The sequence below is a fragment of the Hipposideros armiger genome, unplaced genomic scaffold (assembly GCF_001890085.2).
Source record: "Hipposideros armiger isolate ML-2016 unplaced genomic scaffold, ASM189008v1 scaffold_29, whole genome shotgun sequence".
Lineage (NCBI taxonomy): Eukaryota > Metazoa > Chordata > Mammalia > Chiroptera > Hipposideridae > Hipposideros > Hipposideros armiger.
The window spans coordinates 4,187,523-4,201,131 of NW_017731379.1; the positions used below are offsets into that span (position 1 = coordinate 4,187,523).

The 13,609-nt window shown below is 46.8% G+C and overlaps 1 protein-coding gene across 10 annotated transcripts in view; it reads right to left on the reverse strand.

The window, feature by feature from the left end:
• Positions 1 to 13,609, reverse strand: part of BCAS3 (BCAS3 microtubule associated cell migration factor) — a 574,404-nt gene that overhangs the window by 18,520 nt on the left and 542,275 nt on the right. For all 10 annotated transcript variants that reach the window (XM_019636670.1, XM_019636667.1, XM_019636663.1 and 7 more), the window contains one exon: positions 4,315 to 4,482. In XM_019636670.1, coding sequence (XP_019492215.1) covers positions 4,315 to 4,482 — 168 coding nt within the window. The remainder of the gene's footprint in view (positions 1 to 4,314; positions 4,483 to 13,609) is intronic.

Below are 13,609 nucleotides of genomic sequence, written 5' to 3' on the forward strand. Positions count from 1 at the left end.
GGATGTGTGGAAAATGTCAGTAGGTGACTGTCTAGATGATTCTGGAGTTCAGGAGAGAAAGCTAACTAGGAGAGTGTTTGGAAGTCATCAGTTTATGGATAGTATTTGAGGCCACAGTAGCAGAGGAGATTGCCCTGTACTGACTGAGGGAGGAAAAGAGGGCCAAGATAGGGCCTTGAGAAATACACTTAAGGCCGACAGAGAAGGAAAACCCAGGACGGGGCTTGAGAAGCAGCCAGAAGTAGAAGAAAAACCAGGAGAGTGTGATGATGTAACAGGAACCACAAGGAGAGCTCTTCAAGACCCCTGGGCGTGGTTCACAGGGCCAGAGTTTGGGGTAAAGTGCTGAACAGTTGTTGTGGTTGGGCAGGCTGGGGACAGGGGCAGGAGGGTGGGGGGAAGGTTGGTGCAGGGACATTTAGGGTCTGTCTGGGTGCAGGAAGCCCAGAGATTTCTCAATTGTGACTACCGTTTTCTAAGAGTGAGAGACAAGATGGTGGGGTAAGAGATTTGAGAATAGGCAGTTTGAAATAGTGTCCATGGAGAAGGAAAAATGAAAATTGAAATAGTGTCCATGAAGAAGAATTTCAAGGTGATGACTGAGTGTTATGTACCACGCTAAATACATAGCATATTAATTCATACGAAATAAACAGCAATAATATGAAAACAATAAAAAATGAAAGCCAAACTCTTAGAAGATCAGAGATCTGGGGAATCTCTAAGAGAAGAAAAACAGGCCAGAAGCCACAGCAGTAAGCAGGGGCTGAAGCAGAAGTGCTAACATATAGATTGAATGTAGAATTTATTCATTCATTCATTCGGTAGTTCCTAAGCACACCCACTATGTGCCAGACACCGTTCTAGGCACTGATTTCTGCTGCAAAAGATGAGTGCAAACTGAGACTAGGAGAAGGGGGCACCAGGAAATTACAGGACTCATTGGAGAGTAGAGACAAACCAATTTGTAGAGGCACTAACAATTTGTGATTTTTCTTTAGCAACCTGAGTGTAAGAGCAGAGCTATAATAATAGATTGACCTCAATTTGGAGTTTTGCTGAATGGGGCCAATGGAAGCGTAACAGGGAAAAGGGGTGTGAGGATATTAGCAAGAAAGCAATCCGGCCAGAGCTGGACTTGCAAATCACACATGTGATCTCATTAGACTAACTGGTCAGCAGCTATCACGGGGGCCAGAACTAACAGCTGCCTCATAGGTTAACCATGTTTTAGGACAGACCTTCTCCAACTTGAGTGTCTTGTTAAAATGCAGGTGCTGATTCGGCAGGGCTAGGTGGGGTCTGAGAAGCTGCTGCATTTGTAACCAGCAACTGGGTAGACACACGGCTGCTGGTTCAAAGACCACTCTTTGAACAGGAAGGTTTGAAAAGGTTTTGCTGTACTTTTGGGGCGAGCTGATGCACGACTGTACAGCGTAACAGTGGGGTGCTGGAGTCCTTATGAAGTCAGTAAGTTGACTGTTATCCATTCTTGGGGATGCTGCTAGCCAACTGACATCATGTCGATAGCTTGAAATTGGCCCTAAGAAGAGTTTTTACACTATGGAAATCCCCCAAATGCCACATACAGATCAGGGCTTTCCTGCTTCCCGTTCGAGAATTGGGTGTGAAACCTTTACCAGCACATCACTAGCTACACCTGTATAATAATAGTCAGGCATGCTATATAATGGGCTTCAGTGTCAGCGGTCATGAGAGCGTACTCCCTCCATACCTTGATGAGAGGTCAGCAGTCCCAGTGGCCATACTAAACCAAGGGCCTGCTGGAAGCCATTATGGGAGCTGATCTTCTCTGGTGGCTCAGAGAGAGTACATAACAGTGGTCAACACTTGATGTCACCCTATCTATGAGCCACGGAGAGAAGGAGGGTTGTGGGAACAGAGAGTGAGAGACCGAGAGGCTGCTGTAGGCAAAGGGTACTTGTGGAAATTCTTATCCACGATGCACTGTATTCCCCCGGCTATCTCTGGGCAGCAGGCTGACTGGCGTGAGTGTGCTGGGCTGCCCTTTCAAGACCCTGGGCTGATATTCTATCCGGAGTTCTAAAATGTGAAGAGTGATTCTCAGCAACAGCAGAGGGAAACAGGTTAACTTTCTTAATATATGCTTTACTTATTGGCCTTTAAAATTGAGGCCGAGTTTTTTAAAAAAAACAAAAAACACAAAATATACATTTAATATAGTCAAAGAAGACCAGATGAATCCGTTTTGGTGACAGTTGGAGGAGGAAAATGAAATCCCTCTGCTCCAAAAAGGGCGTCTCCTATTTTCTGACCCGTGGGTCATGCAGTTTTAATTTCCTCTCTCTCTCTCATTTTTATTTATTTATTTTATTTCACGAACCTGCTTAAGGCCACAGAGTCTCTCCTGAATCCCTCAGCTGTCTGGCAGATGAATCACTGCCAGTTTTGCTCAGGTTACTAATGGCCTGTGCCAGGCTGAAGTTCCCCGGCTCTGACTGAATGCACCTTCAGAACTGCTTGCTAGATAACACTGAGGTGCTCCAGGTGGCTTTGGAGGAGAGCTGACCCACAGCTGCTCTGGCCCCTGGAAGTGAGTCTGGTGACACAAGGCCCTGGTTTATGTGAGCTGGGGCTGGCCAGGGTCCCTAGAGATGCAGGGGGAAAAGGCTATGCTACGAGCAAGATTCAGAAGCGGGTAAAGGTTTCCTCCCTTCGGCCAGCTTACAAAGGAAAATGGAGTTAAAGGCCCAGTAAATAGCAGAGCTGCTCCTCATCTGTGGGTCCAGGTGGGAGAACAATGGCATAATGACCTACTATCCACAAGCTGGAGAGCTTTGTGATGGGGGTGGAGGCATGGTGTGCACGTGTCTGTACGTGTGTGTGCACGAGGGAGTGGGACACGGCATGTTGCAGCTTCCAAGGTCCACATCTCCTTTCCTTCCAGGGTAGGAGAGGGTGTGGAAGGGGGCTGGTCCTCAGAAATGGCTGTGTCCTGTGGCCTGATAAGGCACTTCTCTATCTCTAGCCAAAAAGCTTCTCTCCCTCTCGCACATCCATTCTGTTCATCTGCCAATTATTACACAAGCACTACGGGCAGGCACGAAGCTAGCGCTGTGGGGATAGAGATGAGTGCGATATGTCTCTGTCCTCTTGGTGTGGGAACAGCAGGACTACATGGAATGGGGAAGAGGAGAGGGAAACGCTTAACTGCTAAGCCCAAATTTCCAAAAGACCCAGAGGATCTGCAAGGAAGTGAGACTGTGATAATGTCAGGCATTTGAAGCCCTGTCCCAAATGCTTTGACTCTCGATCTTGCTGGTCTTGAGTCCTGCCCCAGGGGTTGTACGTTTCTCCTCACTGCGACCCTCTTTCCATGTAGGCATATGGAGCAGGGATGGCGCAGTTCACAATTAAGGCAGGCAAGAGTGGGCAGGCCTGTAGCCAAGATCTGCTCAACCCAGCACAGAGTTCCTCCTGACCTCAGAAAGCTGGGAGGAGGCCGGGGTGGGGACAGGCTTTCCCAGGCATAAAAGCTGGGCTAGAGCAGACACTAACCACCCAGATATCTAGAATGAGGCGTGTGTTTTGGAAAAAACAAAGTAGGCTGTATTGTAATTGTGTGGAGATGGAAGGTCTTTCCTGAGTGAGCGCTGTGTGTGTGTGTGTGTGCGCGTGTGCGCGCGCGCGCGCACGCACGCACATGTTCATGTGTGCGCATGCATGTGTCCATCTGCTTGCTGGGGCAGGGCTCACTCATCATCTAAGGATGTCCTCTGACTGCTCCATGGATGCAAGAAGCCACCCTGCGCCCCAGTTGCTGGGCCCTCTCAGAGGCAAGAATGCAAGGGCAAAAGACAGCATAAGAGAAGGCTGTTGGAAGGGGGGTGGCGGGGCAGAGGCGCTGAAACCAGCCCTACCTGTTTCATGCTTGCTCCCTCCCAGTCATACCTGCCAATCTATAAAGTATGATAGAAGAAGGTATGCTGCCTTAGCACTCAGTGCCTAAGGGCTGTTGAAAACCTTAGAGATTGCAAGGTTGTCCATTCCCCTGGAGAAGGTATCCTCCTGGGGGCCACTTACACAACACAGCTGTGTTCATCACAGCATTTTTGTATGTATTATTCCACACAGGAGGGGAGTTCCACTGGGAACTCCCCTGTATACAGGGTCCCCCCATTACCAGAGGCTTCCACATTGGATGGCATTCAGAGTGCTAACCAAAGAAACAAATGGTTAAAACAAACATACACCCTGTCCCACCAAAGAAACTCCACGCCAACAGGTGCCAGTCATGACCACATCAAGCTAGAAGTGTGATGCCACCTTTACCTGTTCCAGATCCCACGACGTCCCGGCTGGGTGACTCAGCCATGGCGTCTGCGAGCCGTTCCCGCAGGCCCTCCTCGGTGTGCTCCATGGAGGACATGTGCCGCAGCCCGAAGCCCTCAGGCCAGCTCCCACACACCTCCAGCAGGGTCACGCTCCGGTCAAAGGTACCTGCAGCAAACATGGGACATCGGATGTTGAGTCCACGCTGTCTGACAGCAGGCTGTTCTTTTGTGTAAACTCCCCTCTCCGCCCAGGGTCCATTTCAGCTCTTCCGCAGGATAGATGAAGGAGAGAACATGACAAAACATGTCTGCGTAGGGCAGAATGAGACAGCTCGTGCCACTGGATCAGAGTGCAGACTTCCAGGAAATGACTTCCATGTTGGTGGGCTAGTGATTTTTAAACTGTGTTCTGAGGGGCGGCAGGGTTCCTCTCAAGTCTTCCGGGACAAGGGCAGGGAACCTTCCTCCCAGGTTCAACCCACACACCTCGACTATTCTCTGTTTAATACAATAGGGCTTCACCTTAGAATTCACTTAAAACGGGGTTACATAGCTTAAACTTTTAAAAACGTTTTCTAAACCATTATATCCTATAACCGATACCAAACCTCATTTTAAATTTGAACCTCAGAGAAGTCATGGCCCCAAATCCAACAGCAAGTGTGTGGCAGACCTGGAACTCAGATCTCTGATGCCTCCATCTAGAACTCATTCAACTCCACTGCTTCTACCTGTCCAGCTGCCCAAGGACCTGTGCACAGTCGGGGGACCGTTTTGGGGATGCCAGCAATAGAGTTCTGTGGTGGCATGTTCGGCAAAGATCTTTCCTTAATCTGAAGCTGCCCCCCTCTCCCCAATTCCAAAACATACATAGTGCTCTGCTGAACGCCAAGATTACATTTTACATGCAAGATCACTTCAAAGTCTCCATTTAAATGATTCTACTTTATTATACAGCAAGTCTTCTGTGAAAGCTTATTTCATCCACTCTCTTGGAAGGAGATTATAGTCATGCTCTGTTGCTTTAAGCACATACCATTTCCCCAGCGATTAGGTAACTGAATCCACTGCATTTATTGGGCTTGGTTCCTGCCAGCACCAGGAAGATGGGGAAAAAATGCAAATGCCAATGTTTCCCAAAGTTAAAAGTACACGCAACACACACTCTTTATCAGGCCTTGCTTCTCCTCTTTGATCAGCCGTCAGAAACTATCTTCCCTCGGCAGTTAGGACTGGGCAGCATCAGCACACACTCTCTGCCAATGACAGGTGGTAATAGAGAGGGTGCGAGCCCCAGCCCCGGCAGGCGGCCCTGCCTCTGATAATGGCCAAAGCATCGAGGTGATAACCGTTAGTAAACACTCCGACAGCCGGTGACTCCATACATCAGCAAAGAGGGCCAGATAATCCTGAGCTCTCCTGACCAGACAAAGGCCCTTGGCCAGCCTGCTGGGATTTATATGTGTGGCCAGGGTCACTACTGGCTCCTGAATGTCATCAGCCAAGTTTGGCTTTGATTTATCTCTTGCCTAATTGTAGAGTAGATTCCTGGTGTTGGGAGAATTGGGAGCATCTGTAAATGCATCTCCTCAAGGAGAAGCCCACCTTGGGAGAGGGTTGCTGGGGGATCAGCTTCTCAGGTAGGGCACAGAGAAGTGGGGAGCTGCCTACACCACCTTCTCTGTCCATCAGGTGGGGTCAGGATGTGGAGCTAGGAAGTGAGGCGCTGGGCAGTGGAGGTGGGATACTTTGAGTCTCAGCCCATCAAGGGCCTGAACTGTGGTGGAGTCGTACACTGGCCATGCAAAGCCCAGAGCCAACACTCAACCAGCATTGGCAACAACGCAAAGGTGCCCAGTCCCCGAGAACACACAGGGACTGACGACATAAGCTAAGTTTTTGGTTCTATGACCCACTCACTAAGTGATATTAGGCAAGTCCCTCTATCTCCTTTTTCCATCTCTGAAGTGGTATTAATAACCCTTTACCACGACTCAAAGGAGGGAAGAGATTAAGCGGGGTTCCTGCCAGGAGTCTGTTCTCTCCTCTGCTGCTGCCCCACTCTTAATTGACAAGATCAAGAGCTATAGCAGCATTGTTTCTCTGAAGGATCTGCCTGGGAAATCCACGCTTAGTGGTTTCCAGAAGAGGGGATTAACAATAAAGCATGGGCCTGTACAGGGTATCCCTGTACACCCTGGGCTGAGGTGGCAGCTTTCTTATGGACAGAGATGTCCCAGAGGCTGGGGAAGGCGAGGGAACGGCCTTTCTTTTTCTCACTTTGTAAGAGCAGGTCGCCTGCCTCTAGAAAGGTGCTTGGTTAGTGATCATACAAACTGTGCTTAGAAGTAAGGGCAGGTAAGCTAATAGCAGGGCCAAGAGGAATGTCAGAAGCCACATCGGTAGGAAAACAAAAATATCCAGCAAGATGTTATAGCAAGGACGGTTCAGGGAAGAGGGTGGGCCTGGTCCATGACAAATGGTAGAGGCCAGGGGAGTCAGTAACAATAATTTTTTTTTTGTCTGTAATAATTTTAAGGGACAAAGCAACAGCACACAGGAGAAAAGAATCACGAACTAGTGGAGAATGGAAATAGACTTGGACTTTAATATAGGCTTGAACACATATTAGCTACAGGGCTCTGGGCAAGTTCTTAACCTTTCTGAACCTCTGATTCCTCATCCATAAAGATGGAAAAAGAATACAATCCTACAGGGCTGTTGTGAGGACTGCATTAGGTAAATATAAAAGTACCTGGCACACAGTGAGTGCCCTGCACATAATGAGTGTGTTCACATACATGTTAATAATAACAGATACGTATTAACTCTATACCGCTTGAATCATCATCATAAATTTTCATTATCGCAATGATCCTGAGAGGTAGTACCGGTACCACTCCAGCTTCTGACGCTCAGGGAGATGAAGGGGCTCAAGGGCTCTAAGGGGGAGACGTGGAACCCAGGCTCCTGCTTCTCAGCGTGGAGTTCATTCCATCAGCTCCGACGCTGCTTCCCATAGCCGCACTTGCAGTAGAGAACTGTTAGATGGAGAAGTCACCTCTGCTTTTCTTAACTTGTCCTGAGAACTCCTGTCACCTTCAACCAATGCTTTCTAAAAATCTCTCCCACTTCCAACCAGCCCAAGTTCCTTGGAGGATCATGGGAATGCTGGTGAATCATTCTGTCTACTAGCTAGAACACGGAAGAAAAAAAAAATTGACAGAAGATCTCATCTGTTCTCTCTTAGCTTGGGCACTGCTAGGAAGCTGTGGGTAGGAGGCTGGGGATATAAAAAGTGTTCAGCACAGGAGCATTCGATTGTTTCTGCTGTCCTGAGAAGTCAGAGAGAGGATACAATTGGTGGTTCTGCTTATCGTGCTAGAAGGAATCCCAGCAGAGGCTCTGCAATGCCCCCTTCCTTGGCTTCCCTCCCACCCCTGCCAGTGCAGATGAGGGCAGCCAAGGAGCTCATGGAGTCTCCCAGTCCTGGAGTGAGAGAAGGGCTGCAGGTGTGTGTGTGTCAGCAGGGGCTGGGGTTAAGAGGCCAAGCCCTCGGAGGGTGAGGTCACCTCTGGGTTCTTAGGCGACTGCATATCTTGTCAGCGTTGTCGGCACAGCTATCATTCATCTGGCCAGCCCAGAGACACTCCATCAGACGGGCTGGCCCTTTGAGTTCCATTATGGGGAAAAGGGTCAGTTTCAAGGGGGAGAAGACACTTAGTGTGGGCTATTTGCAAAGCACAAAATATAGGTACTTAGCAACAGAGGCCTTTTGCCGAAGCAATGCTCTGCTGTTTACAAAGCACTCTCACGTTTATTATTTCAGTTAACTCTCACATTCATCAAATATTGATTAGTGTCCACTATGATATGAGTCAAGCACTGTACTGAGGTACGGGAATACAAAATGAGCCAAAAAGAAAAAGAAAAGAAAAAAAAACTCATGGTGCTTCACAGAACTCTGGGAAGCTGCAATTATCACCATTTTACAGATGTACATTTTACTGAGGCTGAGGGAGGTAAGGCACTGGCTCTAAGTGTAATAGTCTTTTCTATGAATAAGATTCAGTTCAAATCTCACTTGCTCAATGAAATCTTGAGTGACTACCCAAGTTATAATAAGCTGATTGTATAAAAGTCTGATTGTACAAAAGGTTCTTTATCTTGTGGGGTGAAGCTGATTAAAAACTATGAACTTACCCCCAAAATGTGTGTTTGCATACATAAAATCATATAAGCAATTTCAGGATGTTTATGAATGCCTCCTGAGCATCTTTGGATCCCAGGGTAATCAGATCAGTCCCATGGCATTATTCCCATACTGCTGTATAGTCTTCTCACAATTTGCTCTCCAACCTAGTTGAGAAGCTCCTCGAGAGCATGGATTCCCCTCTAATCCATGAGTCCGTAATAAGCACAGGACTTTGTGTACTGTATTTGCTCAAACATGTTTGTTTATTGACTGATTATGACCATCTGGGACATTTGACAGTCACTTGAGAAGTCAATACCCATTGGGTGAGGTCCCAGGGCTAAAACATCTAGGGCCAGGATTGGGAGGAGTGAGATAGAGATAGGCAGAAAAGGGAGACGAAATTAAATTAGAGGAAGGAAGAAGATTGTTAAGTGAGCAGAAAACAATGTCATGACATCACTCTGCTGCCTTCTGTGCACTTAGTCTAGATTTGAGATTCTGAGGAAGTGGAAGAACCCAAACAATGTGCCTTGGATGGCACAGAGAGCCAGTCTCATACGGGTGAGCTTCCCGAATCCTGCTTCCCAGCTTGGCATCCTGCGTTACGCTGTCTCCCCAGAGGAGAAATGGGTCAGGTTATTGGGTTTCACAACCCCATTAAAGGCATGCTGTGACAGCTGGGAAGCTGGCAGCACCGGGAGTGGCCAAGAGAACACGTGCTCTGTCTTTTGTACATCATTGTTGAGGCGCAAGGAAGCCCAGGGGGTGGAGGTGGCATGGGGGGACGGGATGTTCCTCTGCGCTGATAGTGTCTAATCACACCCGTGCTATTTAGGAGACTGTGGCCCAGCCTACGCTTTGCATCAATTAGGATCAGCCCAGGGTTGGACTGGATGAGAGCCCGTTGATCAAATTTCCAGCCGCCAGGGAGGCCAGGTACCAAGAGCAAAACTTGTCATTAAACAATGTTCTTCAAGACCTAAGCCCTTCTGGGTGAGAGCTCCTGAAAATGATGTCCATGACAACCAAGAAATGATCCCAGGCATGATGAAAGCAACTACTGGAGTACCTCCTTGCCTGCTCTCCAAAACTAGCTCACCAAAATGAGCTTGAGATTGGTGCGGGGGGTTTGGGGGCGGGGAAGGTTCCTTTCTCTACACTACAGGTTGGTTCACATAAGCACAGGTTGAGGACATTAGCTTTACCTGGCTATTGGATGTGACCACGGCATATTTTATTATGTCAGTATGCACTATGTCATGACTAATAGAAAATGGTTCACTGTGGGAGGGTGACAGAATATGAGAACTCCACAGGTCCCTCTCAATTCTTTAGGGTCGTCCCCAAGTAACCATAATCCCATGTCCACAGACGTGGTACAGAGCAAAGGGGCCTAGACCATGGCAATCTATGGAGTCAGGTTATCTAATGGTCACCAAACTTGTGACAGTGGACCATGTTTGTCTCCTCTTCATCCATTTAGCTCTGGTGTTTGGATTTTGAGGTTAGGTCATTTTGAAAGGATTTACTACTCCAGTTTAGAAGCAAGAGAAAGGAAAGGTACCAGCATGGAGAGAAATGCCTTAGCTAATGTTGGCAAGCCACAAGATGCTGACATGCCAACTGTGGTGTTCCCACAGGCCCTCGGGGCTACTAGTGGGAAGGGATTATTCTTTGCTCATCAGAGGTCCATAAACAGACAGCCATGTGTGGCCAACATATCAAAGTGTTCTGAGTCAGGGAAGAGTTCAACAGTAATTGAGATACCAAGAGTTTCTTTGTAATTTAACACAGAGTAGTTGTTTTGACAACTACTTTCACAGCTCATACTTTAAAGATCAGAATACAAATCAAGACAACTAGGTTATAATTGGAATTCTCCCATTAACTTTTCTTGTTACTCTGGGTCTTAATTTCCCCACTTACCACATGGAGAATAAATGAGTGACTCTCACTTAGGGGATTCATTACACATTGGCACTAATAGTTTCAATGTCATTAACAATAAGACACTAACAGGGTCACGGTGAAATCATATTTGATGTATCCTAGGATGAAAGGTACCAAATTTCATCTATGAACCAGATAACATAATCAAGTAGTCACACCCTAAGAGTCTTAAAAACATTGTTTTAAAAAACTTAATTAAAGGCAAATGGTAAGCAGGAGACCTGGGTTCAAATGCCATTTTTTGTTATTTTCTCACTGTATGTATGATCTTGGAAAAGTCATTTAGGACCTTGGTTTCCTAACCTACTATGGTGAGTTAAATGGTGTCCCCCCAAAAAGATATGTCCCCCTTAGAATGTTACCTTATTTGGAAATAGGGTCTTTGCAGACATAATTAAGGATCTCAAGATGACAGTATCCTAGATTTAGGGTGAGTCCTAAATCCAATGACTGGTATCCTTATACTAGAAAGGAGAGGGAGGTCATAGACACACACAGGAGAAGACCCTGTGAAGACAGAGGCAGAGGTTGGATTTGTGCTGTGACAAGCCGGGGGACACATGAAGCCACTAGAAGCTGGAAGGGGCAAGGAAGGATCCTCCCCTCGAGCCTTTGGAAGGAGCATAACTCTGCTGACATCGTGCCTTTGAAATTCTGGCCTCCAGAAATATGAGAGAATACATTTCTGTTGTTTTAAGTCACCAAGTTTGTGGTCATTTGTTACAGTGGCCCTAGGAAAACAATACACCTGAAAAACAGGGAAACAAATATTTGCCTTGTAGGGCTGCCGTGAGCATCCGATCAGATAGCACATGAAAGAATGCTTTGTAAAAGTGCACAGGGCCACTCAAACATAGGGGACGGCAACAGGGCTCTGTGAGCAGCTCTCCTTAGGGGCCCTGGGAGTCTGTGAAAGGCTTAGAAAGTGAAGAAAGGGACTGGGGACACCTCTGGACCAGATGACAAGCAGCGGAAGGAGCAATACTGGGTGGGGGACAGTCACATCAGCTCCTAGCCTGGGCAACTCCATCATTAGAGCTGAGTGGTTCTGTGTCATTACATAGCAAGGGCCTTTGACGCGGAGTCACAACATCTACAATAAGTGGGTGTGTGGCCCCCATGTCTCTGAGGATGCCTGCAGGGGGCACAGGAGAGCAGAAGTGGCCTCTTAGCTCTGAGGTTAGGTCCTTTATATGCCCTGATCTTTCTACATCTGAGGGTGGGGATAGGACATTTCAGCTCCCTAAATTCTTTAATGAATAAACAGAATCATACTCAACATGGATAAGGATGAAATGAGACAGACTGCTGCTGAAGGGAAGGTGATTGGTATAAACGATTTAAAGGGTGATTTGGCAATATGTATTAAGACGCTTTAAAAAAACATGTCCAACTGTTGACTCAAGGACGCCACGTCCAGGAATCTAGCCCAAATAAATAATCTAAGATGCCAACAAACCTTTATGCATAGAGATGCTCACTGCCACTGTAACATAGCCTTATGATAGGGTATTTGTTAAGTGAAGTATACTTCATTCTGGTGGTGGAATATTAGGTGGCCATGAAAAATGATGTTTATAACGGGAAATTTTTAGAGATAATGTTAAAAAAGCAAAACCAAGTTGCATAGTTAGCACAATGTAAAGGGAGTACAAAAACCATTTTAAATGATTCACGAGAAAATGTTATAAACCATGGTTGCCTCTAGGTAGTTGGATTATGTGGGACTCTTCTGTTTATTCCTTTCTGTATGTTTCCTGAAACTTCTGTCATCAGTATAAATGAACAAACAAACGCACACTAAGGAAAAACTAAGAGAGAAAACAATGCCCTGTGACAGAAGCACTCAGGCTTCCTGTGAGAAGCATTTGAGGGGAGGGCCTGACTTTGCTTCCCTGTCAAGCCCTGTGCTTGACTCACGGGGGGCAGGGGAGCCCACAGTTGACTCTTCTCCCACTGGCCCTGGCTGGCTGCACGCGATGTTGACTCATCCCTGTGTACATCTGACATATTTCCTTTTAATTCGCATCAGGAATGTGCACCAACTTGTGTGTGAAAAATGTCACAAACAAATCCACCTTTGTATAAATTTCATACATCAGATCAGAAAGGGCCAAAGAGCAGCTCTGGAAGGAGTTGATTTTTAAATCAAGTCCCTTTATCTGTTGTCTTTTTCCCCACCCTGTCTCCCACTCTCCCCATCCCCCACAGCTATCCTTTGGATAAACAGGGCACAGCTTCCTAGGAGACAGCTTTCATGACTGTCAAGGAAGGTCTGAGCCCCTCACACATCATTAGGTCATTGAGCAGGGCGCGTGTCTTTTGTCTGGGAGCCCAAGAGATCAGTCGTCACTGCAGGTCCCAGTAGGAGAATTTCCACTGGCTCCATACTCAGCCCTGACCTGGATGTGCCTCAAATAGGAGAGCTTTCCAAGTCGGGCTGACACTGGCATTTCCCAGACAGGATTCTAGAGACCCTTTTCTCCTCTGCTTTAAATCTGGCACAATCAAGATTTCTTCCCCTCCAAGTGGGAAGGGGCTAATCATTTTGCAAGTAGACGGTAATGAAAATATTCCCTTCGAGATGCTTTGGCCTGCTTCTGAGGTAGAGAGAAAATTTACACACAGTACTCTGTTACAGGATTCCTACGACAAGGCTCAGAATACACTGCAAGACAAACTGTATCCTCGGAAATGTAACAGCTCCCTGAATGGAAAAACTTCATGGAACAGTATCTCTCAAGACAATTAAGCACACAAACTCGGTTTTCTAGGACAGTCCCGATTCTACATAATTAGTTCTGTGATCAGATATCAGGAAAGGCAACAGAGCTAACATTTGCTGAGTGTCTATTTTGTGCCAGGCATAGCCACTTTACATGTATTACCCCACTGAAATCACCCCAGCAAGTCTATGAAGTTGGTGTTAATATTCCCATTTTACAGATCAAGAAACTGAGGCAGAGAGAATTTTTGCGGAAGATGACAATATGAAGGGTATAGTTAGGATTCTAGCTCTAGGTTAATCTGGTTCCAAGGCCTGCACTTTCCCTACTAAAATAATCCATGCTGAATTTTGACTTTGAACATATGGCTACACCACCAGTAAGGGGGTTTTCAGCTCAGTCTTCCTATTCCAGAATTT